The sequence below is a fragment of the Ceratina calcarata genome, unplaced genomic scaffold, assembly GCF_001652005.2.
Source record: "Ceratina calcarata isolate Rehan_Ccalc_2016 unplaced genomic scaffold, ASM165200v1 scaffold127.2, whole genome shotgun sequence".
Taxonomy (NCBI): Eukaryota; Metazoa; Arthropoda; class Insecta; order Hymenoptera; family Apidae; genus Ceratina; species Ceratina calcarata.
The window spans coordinates 745165-757539 of record NW_017133727.1 but is presented as its reverse complement, the minus strand read 5'-3'; the positions used below and the strand labels follow the sequence as shown (position 1 = coordinate 757539).

The 12375-nt window shown below is 43.0% G+C and overlaps 1 protein-coding gene across 4 annotated transcripts in view; it reads right to left on the bottom strand.

Moving 5' to 3' along the window:
• Window positions 1-22: 22 nt before the first annotated feature.
• The window catches only part of dom (domino helicase), a 20791-nt gene continuing 8438 nt past the window's right edge, over window positions 23-12375 (bottom strand). The window contains exons 13-30 of one of the 4 annotated variants that reach the window (XM_018030226.2): window positions 12198-12334; window positions 11943-12129; window positions 11541-11859; window positions 11384-11461; window positions 10816-11088; window positions 10279-10586; window positions 9915-10207; window positions 9466-9838; window positions 9178-9374; window positions 8996-9110; window positions 8587-8919; window positions 8018-8239; window positions 3619-3654; window positions 3378-3546; window positions 2821-3305; window positions 2453-2737; window positions 1261-2382; window positions 23-1189 (exon numbers count right to left, since the gene is read on the bottom strand). In XM_018030226.2, the coding sequence (XP_017885715.1) occupies window positions 893-1189; window positions 1261-2382; window positions 2453-2737; window positions 2821-3305; window positions 3378-3546; window positions 3619-3654; window positions 8018-8239; window positions 8587-8919; window positions 8996-9110; window positions 9178-9374; window positions 9466-9838; window positions 9915-10207; window positions 10279-10586; window positions 10816-11088; window positions 11384-11461; window positions 11541-11859; window positions 11943-12129; window positions 12198-12334 (5229 nt within the window). In that variant the 3' untranslated portion in view covers window positions 23-892. Of the gene's footprint in view, window positions 1190-1260; window positions 2383-2452; window positions 2738-2820; window positions 3306-3377; window positions 3547-3618; window positions 3655-4304; window positions 8240-8586; window positions 8920-8995; window positions 9111-9177; window positions 9375-9465; window positions 9839-9914; window positions 10208-10278; window positions 10587-10815; window positions 11089-11383; window positions 11462-11540; window positions 11860-11942; window positions 12130-12197; window positions 12335-12375 lie in introns of those variants that run through there. The other 3 variants (XM_018030197.2, XM_026816055.1, XM_018030216.2) reach the window with 3 other exon arrangements.

Here is a 12375-nt window from a genome sequence, read left to right as displayed (position 1 = left end):
GAACTAATTATAAATTCCAGCCTTACTTTCACGAGATTTATTTTAGCGTCTATAATACACGAATTATACATATTTATATAGATTATTAGTACAATCTTACACGATTCGATAAAGATTCTAGTATAAACACCGCATCGTCGAACGAAATTTTGGAACCCTACAGGTAACTATAAATACATATACAGTTATAGCTTCGTAATTACTCCCTTCACGTTCACGGTTATCGATAAGTTAAGCGTATTTCTCGAAGCTAAATCGTTTCTTACTATATAGTCCTTACGAATTAAAAAAAAAAAAATACACCTCGACACGTAATTAGAAGATTGCAAATTTACAATGTTCAAACTTGTTTCTTTCAAATTAAGATCATTATGAAATCTCAAGCGAAATCGGATTCCTTAAATATAAGAAATCTGTTTCATTAAGGTAAATCTATCCCTCATGATTCGGGCTCTAGTTTCAATGAAATAAAAATATTGAACTGTGCATTAATTTTTGGCTTGCCCTGTATCCTTTATTTATCACCATCGTCGATTGTTAAGCGCATTCCAAGATAAGGAATAATACTACAAGACGATGGCCCGTAACAAAATTTCATTAAATATTATATTCAAATTCGATCGGCATAATCGAATATCTGAGAAAGTGATTAATCGTGATCAAACTAAAAACGCTTTCTGAACTGTTGTTTCGCGGTACATATTGCATGAATCAGTTGCACTGAATCAGTTTCAACGTTGAATAACTCGCGACACCGTTTGGAATGTTTTTACCGGTTTAAGAGTCCTGGAATTTCCTTTATTCCGATTTTACAAATTCCTTCGATCAACAACGTTATTTTAATTAAACAGTCTGCGATGTCCGATGAATATTCTGTACTAATGAAACACCTTCACTTCGATTGAGCATCCGGTTGAGATTGACTCTGTTGTGTCTGCTGTTGCTGTTGCACCTGTTGAGGGTGTATAGGATGCAGTCTGACTTGACTGGGCCCGGGGCTGCCTCTCGCGGTGGTCACGACGGGTTTCCCTTGAGCAGGTGCAGCTTGTCGTAGTTGGGCACTGCTCGCGGTAACAACTTGAATAGTTTGCTTCAAACCGGGAGAAGCGACCGGGATCACTCGTGTCTGCAGCGGAGACTTTGCCAGGACCACTTGGCCCGGTTGAGAAACCGCCTGTCCCGTCGAAACCTGCAATCACGAATAAAAATAAGCATCGAGTAAAGAGAGACGATAATGAGAAAGTTTGTAAAAAGACTTACGTGGGTAAACTGTTGCATCGTCGACGGCTGAACGTGTTTCATAACTTGTTGGATCTGCTGCACGGTCATCGCGGGCAACGATTTCTGTTGCACAATCAACTGAGTCTGTACGCCCGGTTTCGCGGCGACCGGCGTCAGTTGCGCAACTTTCTGTGTTGGTAATTTCCTTTGGGCGATGATCTGAGGATGGAAAGCGAGCTGACGGATCTGCTGAGGTGTACGTACGTTGGCCACGTTCGCTGTCTTTACTAAAGTAGCGACCGGCGTACCACTGGCGGACGTGCCAGCCTGTACTTGTAAACCGGCTTGTGCGAACAATTGAGCCGGCGTAAGTCCGGTCTGTGCGGGTACCTGCACCTGAGCCACCGCTTTCGCTTGCTGCTGCAGGGAAGCCTGTCGCTTTATGAGAGCAGCCATTTCCGTTTCCGACATCGTACGCGTCACCGTTTGCTTCCCGGCTGTTTGCGCAACGGTCCCGGCGGTTATACTCTGTTTCATCAACGTGGCTCTTTGCTGCGCCGCCGCGGCCGAGACGGCTACCGATACCTTCTGACCGCTTGCAGCAGCTTGTGCCTGGAGTACTTTCAATTGCTGTTGTCGCAACAGAACTTGTTGCTGTCTGTAATACTGCAATTGTGCAGCAGTAAGCGTTTTACTGCCGGAAGCCGGAGCCACAGTGACTCCCACGATACCCTTTTGCGTGCTACCTACAGGTGAACTTTGGGCAGCGGACACTAAACTCGCCGTTGCGATTCTTTGAGCAGCCTGCAAGTTACTGACGCTGACGACCGTTGGCGTCGTCCGCGCGTCTTGCATGGTCAATGTTCCTGCTTGTCTGGCTTTCACCGTGGTCGTAGCGACCGTTGTACCGCACGTGGTAACATTTGTTAATGATGTAACAGTCTTCATGGTAGTCAGCCCTGTTGTGACCGTTGTTACAACTTGCGATATTTGATGCACCTGAGGACTCGCAGTGCTCGAAATATTCTGTTGGGTCTGCTGCTGCTGCAATTTAATCTGTTGCTGTTGAACTTGCTGCTGCTGTTGCTGCTGTTGTTGTTGTTGTTGCTGCTGTTGCAGCAGGCGAGCGGCTACTTGTTGCTGTTGCTCCGCTGTCAAGACCTGAATCAAACGATAATGTATAAATTTTTGAAAATTAAATTTAAATAATGTTGAGTTATGATATACTAACAGCGTGTTTAAGTTTCTCCTTCGCGATCCTGTCGGCGCGTCGCGTCGCAACTTCTATGGGAGCCAACGGACTATCATATTGGATACCGTATTCGGCTAAAACTGCTGCGTTCGTAGGATTTTTCATTAATGGGTTAACGAGCAACGGTTTAACGGTAGGTGTTCTCTTATTCGAGACAGATTTAATGGTGTCGAATCTTTGACAGCACATTAACGTGAACGAATTATTTTTATCTTGATTATATATCTGAGACGTTTTCATGTGCCGGTTTGCTTTACTTTGTTGCTAAAAGAAGACGAGTCAAAAATGATTATTTTCCCTAACAAACATCTCCCTCGAAATCGTAGATAAAAAGTGTCATGATATACCTCGGAGACCTGAGGCATTTTGTAAACGCCTTTCTGTTTCTTTTGTTTTTTCGGCGTGGTATCGTAAGGTAACTTCCCTTCTTCCCTAGGCAGTATCACCGATTCGTATCTGCTTCTGCATTGCTTGGGAGATCTATATATTCGAGACGTATTGTTAACTATGTCTGCGACTAGATCCCAATTTGGAGTGTGACCGGGTGACAAGATCATCAGATTCAACGGTAATCCTTGGTAAATCTGGATCGCTTGGAGAAGGGCCCAGTCCTCGTGTATCAACGAATCCAGAACGTGTTCTTGATCCGCAGAGGATTTCGACATGTGCGAAGGCTTCATCCCCGGCAGCGGTATCGGCGGGCGAACGATACGATATTTGTGTAATTTCATGTCGCGATGCATTTTCATAAATGCCGGCGAAGGCCGATCGAACAGAGATCGAGGCGCGTAAACCGATTCCTCCTTGTGCCGCATTTTAACCGCGCGACGACCTATATTAGAAATAATTACGTAAAAATTGAAAATCGCACCTTCGATTCGAACTCAACGCTGCGTTTGCTTACCGTCGCGATCGTTCATTCCGGCTTCGATCCTACTTCTCTTTTGCTCCTTCTTAATGTAGATCGGAGGTAACTGTGCCTCCGACATCGGAGTATTTTCGTAAAGGAATCCCAAAGAATAGTCGATGTAAACATCGTTATCCGTCGTAGGAGGCGTAGGAGGACACCACATCTGATGATTCAAATAAACTATATACAGGGGCTCTCAAGATACCGTGTTAAAAAAGGGAATTTATATACTGACCGGCATTTGCTCCATATTATCGTCCGACAACCATATCTGTAAGATATTAAAGTAAGACTATGAGATCTGTTCAAAGAATAGAAAAGAAATAGTGCGTCGGAACCGGAGCGTCGTGTACGGTGCACCCAATTTTCGGAGAGCTTGAAGAGACTTGCGTACGCGCGATCTTCGGTTATCTTCCGGTGAACGTAAGAAATTGTATAAAAAAAGGAAGAGAATGAACTAATGATTTTATCATGTCAAGGAAAGTGAATAGGACTTTGCTCGTTCAAAGGCTCATTTTTCCATTTAAGAATCTACTCCGAAGTGAATCGACTCCGTGCAAGTATCAAGTTATTGTACAAGACGCTCATTAATGTGCCTGCTTATACCTTGGCTGACTCCAAGTTTGGAATGGCAAAGGCAGTGTTTTGGTGCCATTTGTTTAAATAATTATTCATTGGAGCTTTTCTACTGCTTGCATGCTACTGTCTACTGCAAAAACAAAGTATTTCTCACTTTTTTTATGTGCGGTCATGATAGCCTTGCCACACCAAAACTTCGCGAGAATATGCAAGATCATTAATTTTCTAATGATCCCTCGATATATATAACCAAGCACATTGAGCAAAATTTGACACCAAAACGGAACTGAACCTTTGATCGAACCGACTTGGAAACGCACCAAGAAATAAGAAAACACATCATTATAGTAGCAAGGAATATTTTGTTTATTTCCTTTCTCGGACTCACTCGATCATACAAAATACAGGCACGCAACTTAAATATTACAGTGGGGCATACCGTTTAAACGAAGAACTTCTTAAATCTAGCAATGCAATCGGGTCGTTACCTTGCAAAGTTACGTGGACACAAGGCGTTACACACGAGAGCAAAGTACCGACGCATTCACAGTATTATTGTTGATTCCTTTTTACTTCCGTATCGAATGTCTATTTCAATTCATATTTGTTTAACGATTGTTAACGCCACAAACTCGTTCCGAGAAACGGCAGACTCGTAGCGTACTAATGGAACTAGCTATTAGTGAATTATTTTTTCCTTTCCTCGTCTCTATATCCTATTATGGTACAGCCGGATGATTTTTAATCGTTCCACTCTTTTTTTTATCACCAAGTATAAATTACAATGCCGCTTAAAAGACATTCGAAACCTTTACAAGAGAGACTATAATTTACAATTCTAAAAATATTACAGAGCGTGTACTCAGTACAACGAAAGAAACTTCTCACTTATCTTTATCTTCGTGATTATATACAAGGATCGTGTTGTGAAAATTAAGAAAATCTTGGAACCTTCGACCGGTTTCACCCGAACGCGATTCCATGTGATGGTAGTCGTCCGAGAACAATGTTCTTCGAAACATGATTCGAATATTTATACAAACACGCTGCTAAATGTTACAGCGATAAAGTTTTAGCGAGACTCAAGATATAGAACCACTATTTATCTTCTCCAGCTGCATGGATTGCGACGAAGGAGGAGGAGGAAGCTGCGAACGAACCGACTTTTTTGGCGGTATCTGTTCTTCATCGTCTAACGCGTTCACCTGCGGCTCGTCTTCCTTCAAGGACTTCGTAAACGAGGATAATCGCGTTCGCTTTAGCTTTCTTCTCAATCTTTGCGATCCGTCGGACGAATCGTAATTGGGATCGTTGTCTAAGTCCACCAAGGCTATCACCGCCGATTGTACAGGCAACGGGACCTTATCAGTTTTATGATTGGCATTCAGCGTCGCGCTTTTATTCAACGGCGACGCTTTTCCCGGCTTCTTGGTATTCGAATAAGTACGTACTACCTTGGAAAGCACGTTCGAAGAGTCTATATCTACACCGGATTCGCACCATCTGTCTACTTTACAATTGGATGTAACGTCGGAGATCCTGAGGCAATTTTTTCCTGTCGAATCGGACGCGGTGTTCGAATTAGAATCGGCGTTTTTTTTAGTATTCTTCGCGTCGGTGGAATTGCAATTAGACGACTTCGAATGAACGGAACTGGAGGCTTTACTAACGTGGTTGTTTCTCGTATCCAGAGTAAGAATAGCGACGACTTTAGCGGTTCTTTGCGGTCTCTCGTCGTTGTAAAGAGATAACGCCGTGTCTTCCTGTTTCGCGAACGTTTCCGATACAACCGCGTTCCCGTTCGAATCCGTGTTTAAGTTTGAAGCTTCTTCTACCTGCGTTTTCGGATCGGAAGACGAATCTGATTTCCGAGCATTTTTATTACTTCTCGACACGTGATTCGATTTCCCCGAGTTCAATGTGAAATTTAGTCCGGATCTGGTGACTCTCGACACTTGCTCAAACGTAGGAACTGGCGTGTCCGGTCGTCGCCTGGGGTTCGTATTTATATTGGAAGATTCGCTGTTCCTCTTGGACCGGGTCGTAACAGGAACAGCGAAGTCCTTCGTCTCGGACGATGGTTTTGTCGGCGGTATCGAACTACTTCTTTTAAACGGAGGAGGCGGACTCATGAAACCATTGTCCAAAGTCTTAGAGCTACGAGTCGTTCGCTTCTCACACGTGTTTTGTTCTTCGTTACTTGGTTGCGGGAGAATACATGGCATGGATCTCGTTGTTGGTCGGGATGACGCTTTGAAGCACTCGGGCATCGGAGTGTCCGGTCGTTTCGTTTTGGAAAAACTCGCATTGCTACTCGGAGGTGGTGTGAACGAACGAACAGCGCTCGATCTCGTAACTCTACTACTACTGCATTCTGCTGTAGGCCGAGGAGTATCGGGTCTTCGAGTCTTACTGATTTCCTTACGAGGAGTAGTCGGATGCGAAGCTTCGTTTTCTTGATTCTGTCTCGATTCGCTAGACTCGTTAGATGAGTGCGCGCTCGAATTCTTATTTTCCGTATTTCCTATGCTAAGATTTAATTTTGCGCTTCTTGTGATCACTCCGTAAGATACTAAACTCGGTTTTCGAAATTTATCCTTGGTTTCGCTCGTTTCGGAGCTGTTAGAACTCGTAGTATTGGAGCAAGAAGTATTGTCACTGGTTTTCGAAGTAGATTGGATATTTCCTTTATCCTCGTCACGCGTGCACTCATCCGACTTAGTACAGTTCTGTTCGCTGATATTGGACTCCTGACTAGAGCTTGATCCTATCACAGATTTCGATTCCTTTTCACTGGGAGACTGATCTTGCAAGCCTAAAGTACTTTCATCGTATTGTTCCTCATTCACTGGAGTTTCTTCTACGGTTGTTTTCTTTTTTGTATCGACGGCGCTGTGTGGTCTCGCATCGGTCCTTGTACGTTCATCATCGGAAACGCTGTTATCTTGTAGTTCATCCACGATACTGTAGTTATTTTCAGATGTTCTCGATTCACAAGACTCTTCTTTTTCTTCGATAGAATTTGTTTCAACATTATCTTGAACAGTCATTTTATTTTTCAAAGGAGTAATCGTTGAATTTCCCGATATACTAATTTCTTCATCTATGTCCAACGTTATCGAATTCTTCAAACATTTCGAATCGGAGGTATGTTTCGAACTGTTCGATTGTATAGCTGGCGAATTAGAGTTACTGTTTTGCGATGCTGAATCGATGCTAAAATTTTCCGACTCATCATTACTGTTCGTCTCCGGTTCGGAGTTACTGTATTGTTCCGGATTGTCTTGACTTACATCATCGCACACTTTTTCATCGACCAAACTAGATTCCGAATCTTTATACTGTTCCGACGTGACAGACGAATTATCCGACTGAGAACACGTTTCCATATCTAAAGAATCGCGCACCGATTTTGCATGATTTTGAACCATTTTACAATTCTCTTCTTTGTCGATCGCCATCTGTTCCGTATCGGATACTTCTTTCTGAGTTGTACTATCTTCGTCGTCGGATTTACTCGAAGAATTCGTGATATTGAATTTTCTACAACTCAAACCCGGTGGCACGAAACGTTTCCCCTGCGCTTTGATCCTCATCTCGAGCTCGCGTTGTTTCCGTAGGTTACTGGCTCTACCGCGACACTTGGGTTTTATACCCGGCAAGATCGGACTCACGTCCAAAGTCCATAAGTTGATTTTAACGTTACCCCTAGATCTCGTTCGCGGACTATTCAAATCGAAGTGGTTCTGACTGAACGACTTGTTGGAACGGTTCTTACGCTTCGGATATTCCCCTTTCTCCGAATCGTTCTGATCGTTCATCTCTTCCTCCTCCTCATCCTCGTCGCCCTGACTCTGACTCTCCGTATGACTCGACTCTTCATCGAGACTATCTTCGACTACGTCTTCCTGCGATTCAGACTCAGACTCGGTAGTAGTGTCAGTATCACTTTCCGATTCTTGAGCACTTTTACTAATATTCTTACGCGAATTCCTCCTCCTATTCGGTGGGAGTTTCTTATTGACTAATTTCTTAGAATTACTAGCACTATTAACCTGATTTTGCGCATCCTCACGTCCGAACGTTAACGGCTTCTCGTCGTCGTCGGCTAGACGCATACGCCTCTCCTCTTCTTCCCGCAGCGCGCGTAAACGATCCAGTTCCCATTCCTTCTTCTGCTCCTCGAGCTCGCGTTCAGCTGCGGCCAGTTGCGCCGAGGAAAACGCGCCTTCCGACTCTTCGACAAACTTCATAGCGTACCGTTCTATCGGCGTCAACTATGAACACGAGAAAAGATTTTCAATTAACATCTCTACAAGTTCAAAGTCAAAATTGAATAAGAAGTATTATATAGGGTATTCACATTACGGAAATCGTCCGAAAATCGTGACGATTTTCGTATGATGCGAATCTTCAAAGACCCATGATTTTGACGATCTAAACCACGTAAAAGCTGGATGCCCCAATGGGCTCCAGCCAAGAGTACGGGTAAGATTCACCGCTGTTTAGCGGCAAGCGAGTAGCCGTTCACAGCTCAAGAATAAAATTGACGACTCCTTAACCAATAAGTACTCGGACTTAAACGACAGGGAACCTGACTCGTATCATTATAACGTCATCTTACCTGAGATACTAAGTTCTGCACTTCGAGCTCGGCCTTGCTAACTTGCGTATCATCTTTGTCTGCATCATCCAAAGGTATATTTTCATCGAACTCCGCGAGATCGGCAACAGCCTCGGCCTTGGCAGTCTTCGCAGCTTGAACGTCGAGATCCTCTTCGGCGGCAGCAAGCGCGCTCTCGAGCGCACCCATCGCTATTTTATCCTCGACCGAAGATCCCTGACCGTCCTTTTGCAAGAACTTCTCCCGATCTCTGTTTTGCTCCAGTACCTCGGCCATTCGAGTCGACGCATCGTTCTCCGATTGATCAATATTAAAGAGATCTTGAATCGTGGACTATGAAATAGAAAGATTACAATAATAAAATAAGTTAAGAATAGAGTACTTAATCGTGTAATTGGAAAATACTTACACTTTTGAAGTATGCAGTTGTGAAATTGCCACCCTCGATCGCTAGATCTCCGAGCAGTCTCTTCTGATTTGCTTTTTTCAATATGTTTTCTTCCACAGTCTTCTCGCTTACTAACCTGCAGCGCATGAAAATATAATTAAACAAATAATAAAACATTTGTGCACCGTATTTTCGATACGTACCTATAGATGTGCACATCTCGGGTTTGTCCGATTCTGTGACACCTGTCTTGCGCCTGGGCATCCATCGTTGGATTCCAATCGCTGTCATAAAATATAACGGTATCCGCCCCTGTAAGATTTACGCCCACACCTCCAGATCTCGTTGACAAAATGAAACAAAATATTCTTTTGTCCCCGTTAAATCTTTCCATCAAAACCTGCACGATTTTTACGAAATTAAGTATCAGTTTAAAAAATGTGAAACTATCAAGTAATGAAATTTGTACTGATCAACTAATTATTAATTACCTGTCGCTGATCTACTCTAGTAGTGCCGTCCAAACGTAAATATATGTGACCATGGTAATTGAGAAAAGCCTCCAACACGTCCAACATCCTCGTCATTTGTGTAAATATTAGAACTCTATGATTCTCCGATTTGAGTTTCCTAAGGACCTGATCTAACGATTGTAACTTCCCGCAGTCGTACTGTATTAATCTGGGATCGGGGAACTGCGTCATCGTTGCGCTTGCTACTGGATGGAACAATGCTAATTTTGGCGATAGCTGACGTTGCAATTCCATCTGCATTCGCCGTTGACCGAATAGTTTATGTGGCGGAGGATGCGAAACATGGAAACGTGGCGTTGGAGCACACACGGCGGGAACGTGTACGACGAACCTAACATAAATATAGAAAATTAAACATATATTACCATAAAATTATTGATGGAATCTTTTCTCACCGACATACGTACCTTTCGAAAACTTCTTTCAACTCTTCAACAATTTGCTCCGTACTTTTAATAGCTTCCGCAAGCGCTTCTGTGCGAGAGAAAAACTGCTTCCTTGTACGCGTGCTGTTCTTAGTCGTCGCACAGTGTACCCAACCGTTATGCCATCGGCAAGCCGTAGACGGTTTACCAATTCTCAGCGCCATGAACAGATCCTCACCGTAAAGAGGACACGCGGCGCATCGTCTTTCATTAATGTTCGCAAGAAGTTCGAGTTTAGCCTCACGTCTCTGTTTCCTTTCTTCTTCTAATTGCGGCTGTAAAAAAAAGTTACATATTAAAAATTCGTCGATTTCTGGAAGATAGAATTCTGTGTTAGAATAATTACCAAATAGAATTCGGATTTTGGACGTTCTTTCGTTTGTGCCTTTTCTGTATCTTTTTGTGCGTGTCGCGTGACGATACCGCAACGGATCGATTGCTGTTGCTGCGGTTGTCCATTACCAGTGGGGGACTGTGCTTGAGAGGCGGTAACATTAAGTGGCGGTACCCTCATTACAGGTCTTCCACTTGTGCCACTCGAAGTAGTCACCACTCCTCCTATTACTTTGTTCACCGTAGCTGCCGAAGTAGATAGGCCCATCAGAGATTTCGATAAAACCGTTAAACGTTGCCCACTCATCACTGGAAATGAAACTGCAAACGTAGAAGCATGTCAGTCGCAGATTATATATATCACCATTGGAAAAAAAATAAGTATTTAGGAGATTTGCTCGCAAACACAGAAGTATTATTTTTAGACATGCGTTTTGTATTATTTAAAATGCATAAAAATGATACGTGAAGGGATGTAAGACGGTTCTCGCGCGTTGCTTTTAATGAAGAAAATGAAATCAGTGGGATATGAGCACTCAATGGGACAAACCTGTGTTAGTGTTTTGTTGATTTGAAGTCAAAAAGATATGTCTACCAGTAGATGTTTGAACCACCTGTGCGAAACTAGGCACAGTCTGAGATTTGAGACAGAATCTTTGGACGGAATCGCCTTGCTTAAACGTGACAGTCTGCGTTGCTAGTCGTTGCAGTCCATCTCTAATGTTCGCATTCCCTACTGTAATCCTCTGTGCATTCGTTGCTGCTGTAGTCGGTGTCACTGTTGTACTTTGTGGATTATGTGCTAGTGTCCCGACAGGGATCGCTATTTCCGAAGCAAACACAACAAATATGCTTTACACAAACTGTGACTCACAAATGTTAGAGATTATATAATTAATAATGGAAGTTTAGTCGATGTGCTCTCGGTTCTAGAATGCTTATAATACGGAAGACTATAAACAAGCTGGCCCGAGACCAACTTCATCTAGCACCACTGCAAAAATGATTACACAGCGACATGACTGCAACCACTGATCGATGATGCACGGGGTCCCAAATTTTTAATGTAAATGTATGTGTACATGTGCCAGAAGAAAGCAACATAGAACGGAGCTCACCTTTCACGCTGCCTTGATGTTGAACCAGTTGTACGGGATATCCCTGCAACTGACCACTTGCTACTTTCAACGTAACACCTGTGAATCAGCGAAATCCAACCAAAATTAATTACATGAATTCAATAGATTAAATGAATGCTAGAAAAGCGATTCTTACCTTGTCTCGGAGCACTCTGATTATTCGCAGTTTTAATTAGAGGAGACGTTCCAACTTTTGGAGTAGGCAAGATTCCAGCTAGGTTCTTGAACTTCGCTTGAGTCTGCTGTTGGATAGACGACGGTCTAGCTTGATTAGATAGCCTAACATTGATTTTAATTTTTCCAGGTGGACATCTCGGAGGTGGCTCCGGTTGACTGTCTATTTCCTCGATGAGTTTTCGCGGCGTTTGCAACCGCCTGACTCTGTGCGCCACGAACGCGGTAAGTGTCAAGTCCAGATCGCATAAAAAAAGATTAATACTAGACAGATCGATATGCTGTAAAATGAAATAAACACATTATACACTTTCCTAAACGTAAAAAAAATAATCAGTGTTAAAACGAGAGATTGGATTGATACCTTAAACGGATCGTAATCAAGAGCGCCCCATACTAAGGACGCAGTTACAAACTCGATGGCCTCCATTTGAAACGGTGATATAGTAGGTCTCACTTCAAACAAATTTGGATGATTGCATACTTTCCGCAATTGCATTAATACGTTAATGACGCTCAACAAATTACCGCTGGCAAGAGTCTCTTTTGTTCTAATGAGAAACAATTATATTAGCAATGACACGAATTTCTATATTACATCGTGTACATTAATACATACTTTGCTCTAGACATAAAATCATCGTACAGATATCGCTGCCTCTTTGATAGACGACACATGACAACGTGTTCGTACTTCTTCGGTAATTGCTTTTCTACCTCAGTTTTCAATCTCCGTAATAAAAAAGGGCGCAAGACCTACAAAAACGAGAATTGATGTAAACGATATGTGAACAGGA